General features: G+C 35.5%; 2 protein-coding genes across 5 annotated transcripts; one reads left to right on the forward strand and one right to left on the reverse strand.

Moving 5' to 3' along the window:
- Nucleotides 1-1,781: 1,781 nt before the first annotated feature.
- Nucleotides 1,782-6,212, reverse strand: tmem263 (transmembrane protein 263). The gene is made up of 3 exons (XM_084125071.1): nucleotides 5,967-6,212; nucleotides 4,278-4,348; nucleotides 1,782-3,208 (listed from the first exon to the last, which is right to left on the reverse strand). Exons 2-3 carry the CDS (start codon nucleotides 4,339-4,341, stop codon nucleotides 2,910-2,912), a joined length of 363 nt encoding a protein of 120 aa, XP_083981197.1. The 5' UTR covers nucleotides 4,342-4,348; nucleotides 5,967-6,212; the 3' UTR covers nucleotides 1,782-2,909.
- Nucleotides 5,444-18,925, forward strand: LOC311089985 (NAD-dependent protein deacetylase sirtuin-3). Of its 4 annotated transcripts, XM_084125055.1 has the most exons (9): nucleotides 7,865-8,069; nucleotides 11,565-11,685; nucleotides 11,813-12,002; nucleotides 12,820-13,003; nucleotides 14,392-14,571; nucleotides 14,647-14,879; nucleotides 16,219-16,319; nucleotides 16,403-16,564; nucleotides 17,285-18,925. In XM_084125055.1, the coding sequence occupies exons 3-9, from the start codon at nucleotides 11,975-11,977 to the stop codon at nucleotides 17,570-17,572; spliced, it is 1,176 nt and encodes a 391-aa protein (XP_083981181.1). In that variant the 5' UTR covers nucleotides 7,865-8,069; nucleotides 11,565-11,685; nucleotides 11,813-11,974; the 3' UTR covers nucleotides 17,573-18,925. The 4 variants fall into 4 exon arrangements, with proteins under 4 accessions (XP_083981182.1, XP_083981184.1, XP_083981181.1 ...); XM_084125057.1 differs by lacking the exon at nucleotides 11,813-12,002; XM_084125056.1 differs by lacking the exons at nucleotides 7,865-8,069; nucleotides 11,565-11,685; nucleotides 11,813-12,002 and adding an exon at nucleotides 5,444-5,812.
- The last annotated feature ends 145 nt before the right edge of the window (nucleotides 18,926-19,070 follow it).

Raw genomic sequence — 19,070 nt, forward strand, 5'->3', positions numbered from 1 at the left:
TGATTCTTTTAACTGATTCGTTGGTTAACTTTTACTCTGACAAAACACTTTTAAGGGAAGGCCAGGGAGGTGTCTGTTGTTCATAGAGGTACACTTCATGCTCTAAAGTATGCATACCCCCATTTTTAATAAACAGGTTTGCCCATTTAAGATACATCCATTACTAACAGGTTAGACAAACATTTTAAGTAAATTGGGGTCTTTTCTGCTCTAACATTACAATTGCCCTAGCTGTGCACAAAGTGCAGGTCCATAAAACAATAGTGTATTGAGTTTGGTGTGGAAGAACTTGACTGACCTGCACTTCAACTTATTGGATTCTGGTCCCGCAGAGACCCTTCCTTAGCGGCAGACCCTTTATCCCGTTACTTCAACAGCCAATTAGGCAAATGAAAGAAAAAAAGAGAAAATAAAATACAGTAAATATTTAGGTTGGATAACATTTAATGAAAAATATATATTTAGTAGTTATGTACCAGCTTTATGTGTTATTATGGGGTCTTTAGAGGCTGTGGGACAATGGCATGGTCCATAATCTTTTTTATACGAATACATTTACTACAACATCATCAGTTATTAATATTTTGTTGGTTCTCTCTTGTTTTAGCATGTGTTCATAATTTCTTTGTATGACAGCTTTGGCAAAAATGTTTGCACAATTTGGCATTAACACAAATAAATCAAGCACACTACGCAATATACATACAAAAATGTAACACATTTTTAATAATGTTGGATAAAGGGCAAAGATGTCACTTTTCCTGTGCCGGACATCACTTTTGGCCACTGCTGTATATTACCGTCCACACTAATGCACGCTTATGGTCTGTGAACATAATTTTCGTGCACTTTAAAGAAGGAAGGATTTTGATTGGTGGTCTGTATTTTTATTGTTCTTCAGCTGGAATGGTTATTTTAGTATTTTTATTTAATATTATTCATTAATATTTTGAAACCACATATTTTATTTTGAGTTTTCATTTTAATTTTTGTTTTAGTAATTGTGTATGCTTTTGTCATTTTTGGCGTTTTGCTTTTTATACTTCCATTTAGGTTTCATTTACTTTTATATCACTTTGGACTGGTTTCACAGACAACGCTTAAATTAAGCCAGGATTAGGCCTTAGTTCAATTTGGACATTTGGTGGTGGTTGAGGAAAGACCCCAACATGATTGTAAAGCGCGTTGGGTGTACTGTAGTACATATGAAGTACATATGAAAGTGCTATATAAATGCCTCATTCATTCATTCAAAGTAGCTTTTATTAACATGCCTTAGAAAAAAACATTACTGGTGTGCATCTTGAGACAAAACAATGGCACTGACATATTTTAAGATTCAGTTAATACAGCTCAAACATGCATTTTAGTCTGGGACTTGGCTTAAGCCGTACTTTAACTTCTAAAACCTCTAGTTTTTTAATGTTTGCCTCTAATATTCATATTTTAATTTATTTCAGCTTAATTTTATTTAAAACAACTTTTAATTGTTTTAGTTTAAAATAAAAACAATATAAAATAACTGGCTTGAAATTGATTTCAACAATATTGTTTCTGTGTCATCATCATAGATGTGGAGTGGACTCCGCTATTCGGAGTTCGAGTAATTTTTTTTTAACTTTATGGGTATAGTTTTTTGTTCTTGGTGTGAACAAACCTTAATGCTTATGGCTTTGAAATGATACTTTTGTCAAATCCAGCCACCTTCCCAGACCCGGAATCAAGTTGTGTGTCCTGGCATCAGGCCCGCACCTTCCACAAGAGTAAACAAATCGCAAGCATCTGTGATACTTTTTTATTTAAGTCCTTTCAATTCACATTATTACATTGAAATATGGAATGCCTCAAATCAAACAACAACAAAAAACTAAATATATTTGATAACTATCTATCTAAAAAGAGAGAGTACACTGAATACCATAAAGTTTACTGCATATCGACGTGAACAAAAAAGAAATCCTCAAATACACTGAACTTTTTTTCCTTTTCATAATCTTTGGTAAAGGTAAAACAAATACTTTAGAAAAAAATACTGTATTATACTTTACCACCTCATGTGGTTCTTTGTTAGCCCATAAAAAAAACATTAAAGAGCTAAAAGAGCAAATAGAACAAAGAAGAAAAAGGACAGTGAATAATAGAATGACACATAGAAAAGAAAAAAGACAATGTCACTGGGTTTTGGGATACAGTCATCAAAACAGAGATGTTTCGATGTGGATTGTCACGCATGTTTCCCTTAAAAAAAAACAAAAAAAAACGGTACTATGAGCATTCAGATTAATGGTTTCTGTTTTTCAAGGGACACAGAGAGCGATCGCTGGAGTTGTGTGAGGACAGCATGGATCGACGTGGACCCCAGAGGCACAAAGTAAGTAATCTCACAAACACTCAATCAGATGGATGGACGCCACCATCAGCACCCCACAGTCTGTGATTTTCCCCCAACAGCACCTTGAGGGACACTTGATTGATCTTTATCTTCATTCCTACCTGCTTGCAGCAATTCTACTGTAACGTGTTTAAAACATATGAGATTTGTTGTATGTATGGTCACAGACACAAAGCATGTGCCTTTGAGTGCTCAGTGAAGCACAAACGGAACATTTAGAGGTCCACGTATCAATCTCTGGTCAGAAATGTAATACTTCATAGTTCAGAGATAAACAGTTTGACTCTGAATACAACACACACTTAATGTCATATTCCAATAGAACACAAAAACAAAAGTTCTTGCATTGAGCAGATGAAGGCCACCCAGCTTGCGAATGACGTTTTGTTGGTCCGGTCAGGCAGACGGATATGGTCCAAATATGCTCGTAAGCATGAACTCCACAATCATCTCGCTCAGAAGTCAAAAAAGACATGATGCAGATGCTTCTGACAAATGTACCTCAGAGCCATGTGATTCAATCAGACTTGTCCTTCTTCTTGCCTCCGCCAATGGGAACTTTGCTGGCAACGGCAGAGCCGACGGCGCTCACGCCGCCGGCCACGGCAGACACGCTGCCCTTCACAAGCCCCACCCCCATCGCTGGCACAGACGCAACTGAGGTAACAGCAGTTTTCGTGATATCAAAGCCTTTCCCTCCAACCCAGACGACTCCGCCCACTGTGGCCCCAACGGCCCCCTTCGTGACACTGAACAGACCACCGGCCACCCTGGAGAACATGCCAGGCTGGGGTTGGGGATGGTCTTTGTTGGTATCTACAGGAAATAAAAGGAAATGTTAATACAAAAAATATCATCAGATAAGATAATGGAGCAGCTCTCTAGTCTAAATAATGTAATAATAAAACACTTTATTTTACAGTGTCCTTGTTACATGTACAGTATTAACTGTCATAATAACAGTAAATAATGCATACTTGCATGCGGCTAAACCAAACCATAATCATAACCCTATAGTAAATGCATGTTCTTAATGAATATCAGTCAGTCCTTAAGCGGTATAATTACACCGTATACAAAGACACTGTAAAATAAAGTGTAACCAAAATAAAATGATGATGTGAATCCCTACATACAATTAAAAATACTATCCACATTTCAATTAAGTAATTATTACTTAATTTACTTCAGTTATAGCTTTCACTTTCAATAAATAGAACAAAAAGAGTAGCTGGCAATATATTTCTGATGAACAATATGCATGATTTTACTTATTTATTCATGCATATAAACAGTTTATCATTTAAAACGCAAACTTATTTTGTGAAATATTTTGCTTGAAGAGTGTGCTTGTGGCATCTTGCTTTAAAATAAATGCCAGTTGATTTGAAAATTTGTCATCTAAAGCAATGCCGATCATATATTAGTTTCTAAACAGTTTTTTGGAGCAACATTTTATAACCCGATCTAATACTATACACTAAACAAAATAAGGGTGTAGAAACAATTTTCACTCAGAAATTGCTAGTAAATTTCACAAAAAAATACAAAGAAACAAAGTAACAATGAATTAAATGTGAAATTTTTAAGAAGAAAAACTGATTTGTATTTTGTTGAAAAATTTACTTCAATAATCTTCTACTACAGATCTACTACATATGAAAATTAAGACTGGAAAATACAGGGAAGTGTCAGTCTTGGATTGTGCAAGAGCACCACTATGTGGCAAAGAGGGTTATCATTCTCTAGCATGAAGATGTGCAAAGGACAGCTGTAAAATGATTTATTTAGCATGTCTATGCTAAGATAAAAGCTTGGTTGTTGCAAGAAGGTATAACTGTGGCAAGTCACTCTGATATTAAAATGTCAGCATAACTTCCAGTACCTGTTGGAGGCTCATCTTTCATGTATGCAGGTAACTCATCCTGTTGCTGGTTTGTTTCACTCATTTTTACTCTGCAAATAAATAAAAAATAAAAAATTACAAACAAGATGTGGCAGTTAGAATATGTGGAATATGTCACTCATTCATTTTCCACAGAACATATTCTAATATTGTCTTCCAAGAATCTGGGCGGGACAGACACAGAAAACCAGGTGAAAGGTTGGGACTAAATGTTAGCTTCAACCCAACAAACATCAATATAGGACCAGGAGGACCAGTTTACTCTGTCAACAAAATGTAACCTGCAACACCCTGTTAACATTGCAGCAAACATTGAGAACAGGTACACAGGATTATTTTAAGACAAATAAAATGACTGCATATGGGATTTACCATACCAAGGCTCATAATAAATGGCTTGAAGCAATAATAAGAAATAAATGAATATTAAATTGAAATTAGAAATGTTTATTTTCATTAGTAAACCATATGAACATGAGTGAAATTAAGAAATCATAATTAAATATTAACATAGCAGCTGTGATGCAGATCTCCAGTTTAATCATTTATTATTTTGAAATCATATATTGGGACATTTATGATAAATAAAGATAATAAAGATTCAATAAAGATAAAATACAGCTCATTTAGAAGTATAATAATACGTGTACAGTTACACGTAAGCAATCATAGATTGAGTGGAAATGAGTGTAAGAACATCAGGGTCTTTAAGCAACATTATGACGTAACAAATATCATGTCTATCCTAAAACGAACTTTAGTAAAGATAGTCAAACTCGTGTCATTGAATCGGTTCTTTCGAATTAAAAAAAAAACTGGTTAAAATAATATCAATAATTTTATGCGGTGGTCCAATTAACGTTACATCATTACGTGGTCACTGACATGATTCATTATGCTCTGAGGTTCAGTCTGTTGCAGCCATGACTCAACTCATAAAACAAAATAATTTAGACTTACATTTAAGTTACGTTAACTAGGCCTGATATAAATTATTCATGCGTTTTATTTTTTTTATATATATTTTTTTATATATATTAAATTAAAGTATCCAGTGTAAAACTGTAATATCAAGTCATAAAAATATATCCAGTCCGTTTTATTTGAAATATTTAATAGGTAACTCTAGAACCGCTCGGAGGGATTCTTTCAGTCTCAAACGATTCATTGAAAACGATTCAAAAGAATGATTCATTAGTGAATCGAACGTCGCTATAAACCTTTTCTGTTTCTGAACTGAATCTGACGTGGCGCTTTTGAGAGAAGTATTTTCTTTCCCCGGGAATGAATAATAATAACCTGCACATAAATTAACTCGTTGTTTTATTTCACACTAATATTAAGCGTTACGTAGGAAACAACAAAATATAGACTTTTAGGAAATTGGGCTTTATAAACATTTATAAACCCTTTTCGAAGAAAACATGTTAACCAGGAGGAGAAAATGATAGCTTTGAAGAAAATGACATGAAAACAGGGCGGCAGCTCATTAAACGACAGTTACATGACGTTAGGTAAGAGAGATACACTACTAGACAATCCATCCAGCCATTGTCTACCATGTCGATAAACCTCTAGTGAATCACATCATATAACTAGAAGAAAATATCAACAACCCATATCATAACATGCAAGAAGAAAACTTTGCCAGCTGTAGTGTATACTTACTGTGTTAGAAGTTTGCTGCTGTAAACTTCTGCAGATCAATTTGGAAACTTCTGTCTCCACCCCTTGTTTGTTCCAAAGGAAAAATGTGGTGCTCCCTTCAGCGATTCAAAAAGACACACGCTAAAATTACGATAGATCTGGGACCTGACAAGACTTTTCTTATAAAGACCTATCTTTGAATAATGTGTACGTGGCGTCCTAGCTGTTTTTAACCACGTACCAATGTGGACACATAGAAGAGGAAGTGACGTTTCTTTCTTGTTCATACCCCTCTGGTGTGTGTGTGAGATGACTCCATGCTTTGCCTACATGTAAAGTATGATGAAAATGAAGGGTTTATCTTTGCTCTGTTCACTTGACCAGATAATGGACATATGAATCAACTAACTTGTCTCTCTGAAACAACTTGTGAGAATGGACTGCAAAGTGAGAACTAAAAGCATACTCACTTTATAATTAACTCTAGTAAAAGTCTGTAAAAATAGGGTTCAATGTGCTGTTAAGAAACCTCCATTATTGATTTTTCTTAAAGGTGCTTTACCTGTACTTTGAATAGCGCATTGTATTGTTTTAGGGTTAAAATGTAGGTGAATAACGTCCTGTCAAAAAATGACCAGCTTTAAATGAGTTAAAATGGAATGAAATTCAAATTAATGTCACTGCTTTAAGTGGTTTTAAAAATACATTCATTTTCAATTACCTATTACAAACAGGTTTACGTTTATCATTCACACAACATATGTGGTATTTCTGAAAACATTTTATGGAAAATTGCAATATAATCACAACATTCAATGAAACATCCCTGAATAATGACTCTTGTCCAGGGCAACACTGCATAACTGACCGCTCATCCTTCCAACATGGTGCTCTCACCATTCTCTTCTAATATGCTAATAGGCCTATAAATTCCAACCATTATTTCTGGTCACATTAATGTACATACCTGCTCATTATCTCAAAATAAACCCCTTCAGAATGATACCGCTTTGTGACTTGACTTATAGCCACATTACCACCTGCATTAATTTTCAATAATTAAAAAATCAATCATCAATATCTTACTGATAAAATAATCAATGTTTGAAATTTCACTGGTATATTTTATATAGCTCATACATTAATTTGAACCATGCACATGCAAAACCAACAACAACCATGCACTAATTTACTCCAGTCAATATAAAACCAAACCACAAGCGTGTTGACAAGATGGAAACTGAAAAGAACACCTAACGGGTCATTGTTACATTTCTTGATTTGTAAATTCCACTTCATGTCATTCCAATTCAACCTACAATGGGCACCGGAGGCTAATTTTCTCACAAACTAAAACCAGCCGGCACATGACCGACCTTCAACGTTGAAATAATGTCAGTTGTTGTTTCAACGTTGAAACAACGTTGAAATAACGTTTAATGCTAAATGGTTGAAAAAGGTTAACAAAAACACTTATAAATCAACAAGATCTGTACGTTGAAACAACGTAATGTTTTCGACAAAATACAACAGAAATATCTGCCTTTTAACGTATTATTATGATAATTAATTAGCATTTAATGATTTTTTTATCATTAAGGGACTTAATCCCTTAAGGGAGTCGGTTCTTAAATCAAAATTTTGCCCAACTCTAGAGGAAGTAGGCTACTATTGTATTATATGTCATAGAGATCCTGCTCTTTACCCTTTAACAGAGACATAAACTGTTACTAAAAGACTAAACTGCGGATTCTACTTCTTCTTTAGGTGTTTTATGGCGGTTGGCAAATAACCTGCGGATTGCATGTAAACAGGTGTTTTAACAAATTAAACCAGCAGCTCTTATTGGCTGTTGATCTGCAGCAGCTGTCACAGGGGTGGTTTCCCGCCCTTATTCATAAAATGACGTATTTCCTGTATTGTCATGCAGCTTGTAATGTTTTGCGGGAACGGACTTGTTTATATTTAGAGTCAAATATGACATCTAGTTCGCAGTAGACATCACGTGGATATATATGTAATTAATTCCCAATCTGTTATTTTGTCGCCAGGTTTATCATTATCGATTCGCTGCAGCTCTTGTTGACTGTATTCCCTTCTTCCTCAGTCGGGTAAACAGATAAGGCAAGTAACTAATTATTTAGTTTTATGTTTCATATACTAAATATTTAACCTTTAAAAAGCATATTCCAAGTTTTTAGCAAAAAATCTGATATTCTAGCTTTCTGTGGCCGCCAAATGTTATGTTTTAATCATGAGCAATAGGCAGTTTTGATATGGTCATATATTTAATGCAGCGTTTCGTTATTGGCTACACTGTAACAATGTTCACTTGCAGCTCATCACACAATGTAATGAATGAATGAATGAATGTGCAGATTATTGATCAACCAAGCGACACATAAAGAACGGGATTGTGCGGGATGTTCTGCTCATGTGTAGCCTATTATTAATGCAGAGTATTGTTTGATATTTCTATTTAAAACCCAGACTGAGGCTTTTGCTTCAGTTACATGCATATTAAATGTTCTAGAAAGCTTATGACCAATCCTTCATTTACTTTCTTTGCTACTTTTTAAATCCATTTTATATACAGATTTTGTTTGCCCTTATCCCTGATTCTAGACCTTACTTTATCTTAAAATATATTCATAATAAAATAAGTTTACTTTATCTACTGTAGTTTAAATGGGAAAACAAAATGTGTGTTGTATGAAATGTGGCTTCAGTTGTGTTTCTATGGAAGAAATGACCAATAAGCAATTATTTTAGTGATTTATGTAGATACTGATAGCTTTGCATTAATTTCTATCCCCTAACTCAGGGGTGCCCAATCCTGTTCTTGGAGATCTGCCTTCCTGCATACTTCAGCTCCAACCCTGATCAAACACAACTGAACCAGCTAAATAAGTTCTTCGGGAGAAACTTGTTTAATTACAGACAGGTGTGTTGGTTCAGGGTTTGATCTGAACTCTGAAGGGAAGTAGATGTCCAGGAGCAGGATTGAGCACCTCTGCCCTAACTGGTTTTAAATGTTTGAATTCACAAATACCCATTTACTTGAGATGCTTTAAAAAGTTCTAATATTATACACCCTGCTCCTTCATTTCACTGTACTTTGGCCACTGAGTGGCAGCATTTAATAACATTAGGCCTTCTGAACAGTGTGCTGATTGTCATTGGTTGTTTGTAATATTGTTTCTGCACTGCACTCTGATTTTGATTGAATGTGATGACATACAAAAAAAAAAATTGCAATAAAATCTCTCCTTGAGGACTGCAGGTTTAAACATGCACTCGTAAATAACTCGTCTCATGAGGGTCTTTTGTCTCATTAAAAGAACCTGCTCAAGTTATGGGGTTGTATCAATCAGTCTGACAAATGTTTTATCAAAGGAGTTCATTGAATAATAGTCGTTACTGGATCAACACTTGACTACAGTTAACAAATGACTTTCAGTGATCTCAAAATGAAGGACATGTAATTTGGGTGAAGTTTAAACTAGTTTTATTACTGACTGGCTCTCTATTACTGAAATACTTAAATGCGTTTGCAATTATGAATATTTTTATTGATATTTTAATAAAAAAATTAATGTACTGTGTGTAGAGTACCGTACAAAAGTTTTGAAAGTGTTTTACAAAGTCTCTTTTGCTGTCCATCATGGCTGTATTTGATTAGGCTAAATGACTTTTCAGCAGGCATTACTAATATTTTTGTGGGTTTTGGATTCATAGAAGGTTCAAAAGAAAAGCTTTATATGAAATAGATTATTTTTGTAACAATGTAAAAGATTCTACGGTCACTTTTAATTAATTTAGTGTACCCTTGCTTAATAAAATGTTTTTAAAAAATTACTAACCCCCTTACTGACCTGCTGGCCCTCATGAAGACTGTAACAGTGTCTCCACAATAGGGGGCAGCAGAGATTAAAAAAAAAAAAAACTAGCTGTGTGCAAGAATACAGACATTAAACCGATTTAAAAAATATTTTTAAATATCTGACAGTACTAAGACAGACCTAGAAACACCCCTCGCCCCCCTCTGTTTATGAGCATAACATTCCATACTAAACTAATTTTCTATAGTCTTTTTTTTTAGCTGCTTATGGACAAACAGCTCAACTAATTAAGCTCAATTTGTCTGCAGCGAGAGGCCAGAGATGTGTGCTAATATCAGCACAATGACTCTGTGCTGTCTTACTAACTCTGAGTCTGACAGCCAGCTCATTCCTGCCCTGACTGCCCGTTGCTAACCTCTTCTCCATGGTTTCAGTCACACCACTAGTCATGTTGGTTTTTCCCTCTTCTTTGGAGAGAAGCCCCTGCGCCTATGATTGGTGAAGTCTCTGTTAAGATATAGTTTTGCATGTGGTTTGACTGGATGTTTCTTTATTCTTTCAAATTAGGCAAAAAAAAAAAAGTGAGCCTCTCCATAGTGAGCGTTAGGTAACAGGAATATATCCATGGGCATAGTGCACTAACCAAAATGTATTTTTTAAGTTTTCATGTTCGTCGGGGGCACCCTGATTCACCCTCATTCAGTAGTTCAGTGATTTTTGGGAGTTGTTAGGCACAACGCAGAACAGCGACTCGGCAACACTGTTGCGGAGTCTGCGGTTTTCCTGTGAAATTGGGCTACTTTTACACTGTTGTGTTTATGGAGTATTTTTACGGCTTTGAACATGTCCCAGCCAATCATAATCAAGGACCAGAATTATCCATTTTATTAAAAGTATTTAAAAGAAACTATTTTTTTCTACACAAAACAAAATAATAATAATAATAATCATTATTATTATTATTATTGATGTTATTATATAGTTATGATTTATCAAAATATAGTGAATCATTCATCAAACTAATGGCAATCATATATTTTTTTTATATTATTAATATTTTTAAACAAATGATTCATATTTTATTTTTTATAATTGTATTAATTTGGAGATTTAATAATTTATCAGACTAATGGCTATTAATAGTAATAATAGCAATAATAATAATTTGTTATTGTTAACAATTTATCCAAAAATAATGTTTTTAATCAAACTAGTGGCTAATAATAATAATAATAATAGTTGTGGTTTTTATTATTAGCTGATAGTTTGGTATTTTTGGATTTCATTATTGCTGTTATTAAAATATAGCTATGAATTAGTGTAAATAATGTCTTAAAGTCATGAATATTAAGACTTTTTTCCCCTAAGGCTTCCCACTTCAGGACAAGTTTTTTTTTTTAATGCATTCTGAGTCTTTGACTTTGATAGAACAGAGCAACGCATTGTACTGTAGATTTCTCCACGCCGTCTGTGCGAGTCTTAATAACCTCAGCTGTGAAATATTGGATGTGCACAGCAGTGTCTCTGTGGTTAGCGCGGAGTCAAAGGCAGTGACCTCCCATTCCCTGTAGTTTTTAATAGTTCCGCAGGAGTAGCCATTACACCATTGGAAGTGGGAGAGGGGAATCTCATGAGGACTTGCCTTGATGGGCTTAAAAAGATTAAATAGCCAACAATTGACTAATTCAACTTCATCTGCAGCTAGCTTTGTCATTTAAGAAACCAGTGAGTTGAATTGAGTCATGGCCGGTTATAGTGGGTCTTTCTTGTTTTGCAGGTTGCCAGATTTTGTTCACACTTGTCTGCATCCTGCGGCCCCTGGTAGTTGTTTATCACGCCGAACACTGACCCATTGTCATTGTGAATGTGATAACGGTGCCCCTTTCGGCTGTGATAAGGTGCGTCGTTGAAAGGCCCGTCTTATCACATTTGTATTCTGTGACGCAGGCCTTGTTTTATTGCATGTATGTCTTTGTATCCCCTCTTACCTTTTATTCTCTCTCCCTCCTTCTCTGTCTGTCCCAGTCACTGTCCGTCATTCATCCTTAGAAGATGTCAAAGGCTTGAGAAATGTCCTCTCAAGGCTCCAGGCATCTTCCTCACCTCTCGCTTCCCACAAACTCTCTTTATTGGATTCTACCTCTGCATCATCGGTCTCCATTCACTCTCCTTTTTTTTTTGGTCTAAATGGCCTCCTCCTTTCACCTCCAGCTGGGTTTGTTGACACACAGTCAATCCTGGACACTTTCACCCCCCACACACACACCTCTTGTACCCGTTCCCCTTCCCCGAGCTGTAAAGCTGCCACAGCTGTGGGCTGTTGAACGAAAGTGGAGGGGGACATTAAATATATTACAACCATTAGCTTTGTTGGGGCTTGACAGTTTTAATACGTTGAAGCTTTACGCCAGCCAAAGGCAGGACACAGCAGAGCTCTGCTATGATTTTAATTACACTTTAAATATTGTGATGGGTGGATTAAGAAATGTAAAAAGAAAAAGCAACTAGCAATTCATGTCATCTCTTTAAAAAAAAAGTGTCTTCTATTAACATGTCTTTTTGTTTTAAAAAAGTGTAGCTTTTCCTATATATACATACATATATACAGCTTTTACAAGGTACTGTAAAAATATACTCACACATGCATAACAGGGTCGGTAAGATTTTGTTTATGAAAGTCTCTTATGCTCACAAAAGCTGCATTTATTTGATTAAAAAAAGTAATGGCAATGTTGAATTTTCAGCAGCAATTACTCCAGTCTTCAGTGTTACTGTTACTTGGTCCTTCAGAAATCGTTCTTATATTGGGTCAACTCAGTACTTAATGTATATGAAAATATATGCAGTTTTCTTGAGCCCTGGTCTATAGCTACATTTGCACATCAGCAAGTACAGCATTGCATAAAATCTAAGCTTGCTTAAATCTTTAACATTTATTGCAGCCTTGCAAGGACTGATATTTCCTTCTAAATCTAGCTGTTTACTTTTAGAAATGAAAACTTACACCAATAAACTTAAGTGTGTCTTTCTAGGTGTCACCATGAGCAAGGCGAAGTCGAGTAGGGACAGAAGGATCAATCCGCCTGGCGTCTCCAGGGTGACCCGCAGTTCTATCATCACCACTCAGGACCCTCAGCGCACTAAACCTACAGATTCAGGCCTTGTTGATGATCTCAGCCTAATGAGCGTGAGTGAACAGCAGGCCTTGTTAGCACGGTGAGATGCCACATCCTTATGTTGTGCTTTCCAGCAAACAATCAGCAATTACAAAAGCTCAAGATTTAAGCATTTGTAAAACATGCATTAGTGGCAAAGAAATAAATGTCCAAATGAGATTTATTTTTATGACCCTAAAATTGATTGATTATAAATACGAGAGAATATTTTTTTAAATATTAAGGAAAAATAAAACCCTAAACTTGGTTAAGGTTCATCTGACAAAATTATTTGTTGGTTCTCTCTTGTTTTAGCATGTTCATTAAATGATGGACAAACCCTCTTTTTCTTGTTTGAGAAGCATTTTCACTCGGAAAAGGGAAAAAATGACCATCACAACTGTTTCATGCTGACTTAAAAAAAAAGTAGAAAACAATTAGAACCGTTGCCTTTGCAACAGAAGAAAAAATAAGTGCTGAAATGACACAAAAGAAATAAATAACAAAATAAATGAAAGCTTAATAGTAGGGGTGTAACAAAACACTCATGTCATGATTCATACAAATCACGATATGATACTTATTGTGATATTTTAAGCCAAAACTTTCTTTTTTTTTAATTATTGAAATAATATTGTTATATTATTATCAGGACTCACAAATATTCTCCCAGTGCATTATTATACATTATATTCAACAATATGTATAGTAGTTTAATGTAGTAATGTCATTGAAACTCTGTAAACTTTAATTTTCTTCTCATGCAGTACTCGCGCTTTCAATGCAGGCATTCGATGGATCTTAAACCGCGCACACACTCTCCCAGTGCTCACTATGTCCCGCTGACAATTCTCAAACTCAAACTGTAAATGTTAATTCATCCAAAAAATTTAATTCTGCATTTACTCACTCTTGTGTTTTCGTGCGTCACACAATTATTTGAACGTCTGTGTTTGTTACAGTATGCGCATTGTGGTAAATCTGTTCATCATATAAAGCCATTGTGTCTCTTCAGAAGACTTGGATTTGGATTAGACCACTCGATTTATCATTTTTATGATGCCTATGACATTTTTGGATCTTTAGGTTTTGAAGGAATGGACTTTAAATGGAAGGACAGAAATCTCTCAGGTTTCATCAAAAATATCTTCATTTGTGTTTGAAAGTTGAATAAATCATAGGTTTGAAAGTACATGATTTTCATTTTTGTGTGGATTATACCTTAGAAATACAGTAAGCTGAGCTTTGGATAAACTCTGTATCGTGAATCATATCATTACATCAATACAGGTCTTCACATTTTTTTATATCGTGATATCTCAATATAACAAAGTATCATTACACCCCTACTAAATAGAGAATCTTTTAAAATTACAGTGGTTTTTTTTAACATTTTTTTTATTTTTATGTTTGTGTTTTATTTTTCTATAAATTTTTCCTTCTTTTTAGGGAAGGGAAGTCCTACCAGAGTCCCAGCACCAAATCTGTTCTCTCCTCAGCCTCTGGCAGCTCTGTGCCCCGCGAGGCTTTGGGAACTATCGGCAGGCTGATGAAGCTCGGACGGGTGCGAAACATTGTGGTGGTTGCTGGAGCAGGTATCAGCACAGCCAGCGGTATACCAGACTTCAGGTGGATACTTACTGAAAACCTTTAAACTACTTCTAAATCATCATGTCACTCAGTTAACAACTGTCTCTATATCAGGACACCAGGGACGGGTCTTTATGCAAACCTTGCGAAGTATGACATCCCTTATCCAGAGGCCATCTTTAACATTGACTACTTCTCTGACAATCCTCATCCTTTCTTCTCATTGGCTAAAGAGCTGTACCCTGGACACCACCGTCCAAACTACGTTCACTATTTCATCCGTATGCTGCATCAGAAGGGCCTGTTGCTCCGCATTTACACTCAGAACATCGATGGACTTGAAAAGCGTGAGATTAAAGTTAAAAATTCAATTCACGTTTATTTGTATAGCGCTTTTCACAATACACATCATTTCAAAGCAGCTTTACAGAAAGTGCATGAGTCCATTTATAATTTAGAGTGTTCTGTTATCAGAGGTAACTGTCTAAGCCATGTATTTCAGAAAAGTACATATACAAAATCTAAAGCTAAAAATGTATTAATTTAAACAATGTAATAATTTAATGCAGATACAATGAGCTCATTGAAGCAATGAATACTTGTTTCTTAACACATGATTATGACATTTAGAAAATCTAGCGTTGGTGCATGCTGATTCACAGTTTGCGTCATCTGAAGTCTTTGCGGTGGTTGGCACCGTCTCTTCATGTGTGTTGGGCATTTGAAGTCTTCATAATAGGCTGGATCCAAACTGGGGTTGACACTCTCTAGTTACCTCAGGATGGGCATCCCAATATAAAACAAGCAATTAGAAAATAATTAGCGTAGGTGCTATTCATAACATTATTCAAGGATAATCATGTGCATTTGATCTGATATAACTGTTAGGAGATGCATTATATGAATGCTAGGCTAAAGAGATGTGTCTTTAATCTTGATTTTAAAGTCTGAGCCCCGAACATTATCAGGAAGGCTATTCCAGAGTTTAGGAGCTAAATGTGAAAACGTTCTCCCTCCTTTAGTGGACTTAGTTAGTTATTCTAGGTATTATCAAAAGCCCAGAGTTTTCTGACCTTAAAGAGCGTGATGGATTGTAAGGCGATTGAAGATTAGTTAAATAAACCATTTAGGGCCTTATAGGTCTGTAGCAATACTTTGTAATTGATACGGAACTAAATGGGTAACCAGTGTAGAGATAATAAAATTGGTGTTATATAATCATATTTTCCTAGTAAGAACTCTAGCAGCTGTGTTTTGGACTAATTGTAGCTTGTTTATTGAGGATGCAGGATAACCAGGGATATTGCAGGCCGCCATTGTAAATAAGAACTTGTTCTTAATGACTTGCCTGTAAAAATAAAGGTAAAAAAAAAAAAAAAAAAAAAAATTGTTGTTCCAAACCTGTATGAATTTCTTTTTTTCTGCTGAACAGAAAATATGTATATGAAATATGGGTTACCAAACAGTTGAGGGCCCCCTTTGACTTCCATAGCATGGAAAAATGCTATGGGAGTGAATGGGCCCCATCAACTGTTTGGTTACTGAAAATCTTTAAAATATTATCTATTCTGTTCAGCAGAAGAAAAAAATTCTTACAGGTTTGGAACAACTTGAGGGTGAATAAATGACAGAATTGGGAACTCCATTTAAACATGTTGTGTGTTATATTCTCAACCCTGTCTGTAGTGTGCGGTATCCCAGATGACAAACTCGTGGAGGCTCATGGGAGTTTCGCTACTGCTGCCTGTCACCTCTGCTATACGCCATATCCTGCAGAGGAAGCCAAGGTAATCAATTTTGTCATTTAGATCACTCATAGACTGCACACCGTTTTAGCACACTACGTAATCTTCCATTCTTTTTTTATTAGCAAGCTATAATGAACGGCAACGTACCCATCTGTACTTTTTGTGCCGGGGCAGTCAAACCTAATGTTGTTTTCTTTGGAGAGGATCTGCCTGAAAAGTACTTTCAACATGCGGAAGATTTCCTAAAAGCTGACCTTCTCATGATCATGGGCACTTCTCTAAAGGTGGGTTTAAAATCTTTATTATTATTAACTATAATAAAACGGATATAAATCTATTTTGTATGCAAGTATAGTTGACTGCAGTTCTTTTGCAGTGAGAGATTATTACACTTATTTTAAACAGTGTTTTGGTGATTTTAATTCATTTATTAACTTCTACATACAGCTTTTATGAGTTCTTTATTTTATTTTTTTAATAAATTTTTTTTTTACATGGCATTAATGGAATGTTTGTACTTTTTAAAAAATACATTACACCACATGCCAAAATTAAGAATAAATAAATACAAGAATAAATAAATGTAGATATAAAATAACAAAACAGTAGTATTTGAATTATTGAAATTTCTAACAAATGAAGATAACTTTTCTGATTTACTATATTTTTAAAAATGTGATTTTTATTTCTGTGATGGCAAAGCTGAATTTTCAGCATCATTACTCCCATCTTTCACATGATTCCTCAGAAATCATTCTAATAAGCTGATTTGGTGCTCAATTTTTTTTTTTTTTTATATATCCATGTTGAAAACTTGTTTTTTATGGAAACTGAAGCGTTTTTGTTTTTCTGGATTCTTTGAATAGAAAGTTCAAACGTCTTTTGTAACATTGTAAAAGTCTTTACTTTTGCTTTATAAATTTAATGCGTTCTTGAGTAATTTCTTTATATGTGTTCTTAATATAAAATCTAAAATTATGACATTTTAATCTGCTTTGTGACAGATTGAGCCCTTCGCCAGCCTGATTAACACCGTAAAGTCCACAGTGCCTCGTCTGCTGCTGAACCGCGATGCGGTCGGGCCCTTTGAACGGAGGCCCCTGAGGAGGGGCGACTACATGGAGCTGGGGGATCTCTCCGATTCGGTCCGAAAACTTGCAGAGATCCTGGGGTGGCATACTGAGATCCAAGACCTGATGAACAGCCTTGAAAATGGTGTTTGTTCCTATACTGACCCCAGCAGTAGCAGCGGTGAGAACAGTGACACCTCTGAGACTGATAGCATGCATTAATATCATCCACAGAGATGCTCTGTATGTTTAAAATAACCTTGGCTATGGAATGGAGACCTGGTAGGGGTTCAAGACCTGCATTGATATTTATCTAATTCAACACATCTGTATGTTTTGTGTCAGTGTTCTTACCAGTATTTAACAGCCAGTTTTACTGTATTTTGTAGCGGTGTCTTTTTCTGACCAGATGAACTCCAGCCATATTTGTTCAGGCAGTGAAACTTGGCCATGTTTAGACTCATTATTTTAAACCCAGCAGAAATCAGTGTCTGCTGCTTATTTTGACTGAAAACCCATATCAGAATATCTTGGAAAATTTGGCTCTTTTAAAGTTTGTAATGTATACGCAGAGAACTCTAGAAGATTTAGCTCTACTTAAATGGCTATACCGGTAATTGTACATTTTTATCAGGAGGCCCTCTTACAGCAGGGGGGAAAAACTACAAACATGGCACTTACTTTTGGTTGTTCTAATAATTTTAGTATGGCTAATTATCTCTGGGCAAGCCAAGAATGTATTATGTCAAGGTTCCTTTAGCTTTCTACAAACTGTATTTGACATTTTAATCTGTTTGGAGAAGTTGGTGGGATATTTTGGTGCAGAAAGGAGTTTTTGTGTAAAGGATTGGGAATAATGCGTCTATATATATGCGTCTATGTCTATATATTCATGTTTGCTAGTTGTATGTTATTTCATAGTCCATGAGTCCTAGTTTGGCCCCAGTGAGCGAACTGTGCTAAATTAGCATGGGAGGCGTGACCTCCCAAGTGTGCAGTGCCCCCACTGTGTGTTTTCACAGGCACTGCAGCCTCCAAGCGGGAGCTCCAACCCCCCCACAACTCTAATAAATGTCTTTGGTCAGCCACAAAGAACCCCAATATCCTGCTGCTGTGTGTGTGTGTGATTGTGTGTGAGAGAGAGAGAGGTTCTGCGTATAAGCGCAATTCCATTTTGCACAGGATCAGTGAAGTCTCTGGTAATTGCATTGATCATATCTGTTCATCATGTCCCTCAAGGATTTTGATAGGAGTTTGGCATGTTTTGGGAAATGTGGACAAAAAGCCTGAATGCCCATTTTAAATGTTTCAATCCATCAGATTTTTTTCATTTTATTATTCATGTGCAGTCTGTCATGTCTGATTCATGCAACGGCTGCATTTAAAACAAAAATGGAACCATGTGCCTCTCCAGTTGAATATATGATTGTCAATAGTTTGAGCTTGCATTTGTTAACTTGACATTTGTCATTTGTGCTTTGAATATTAAAACGCTTGTTATCTGTTCTTTTTATTACCCTGTTAATAAACATTGCATCTTATAGTATTTAATAAACATTCATATTTGTCTCTTCACCTTCTGATCTTTTTGTACATTGCATCTGATCAACTAAGGAATATTAAATTTACCACAGATCTGAGTATAATATAAAGAAATCCAACACTGGAATTTGGATACTAAGGATTTTACTTGGTGAAGCAACAGTCATATTCAATATCC

Source organism: Abramis brama, assembly GCF_963993115.1.
Source record: "Abramis brama genome assembly, chromosome: 9".
Taxonomy (NCBI): domain Eukaryota; kingdom Metazoa; phylum Chordata; class Actinopteri; order Cypriniformes; family Leuciscidae; genus Abramis; species Abramis brama.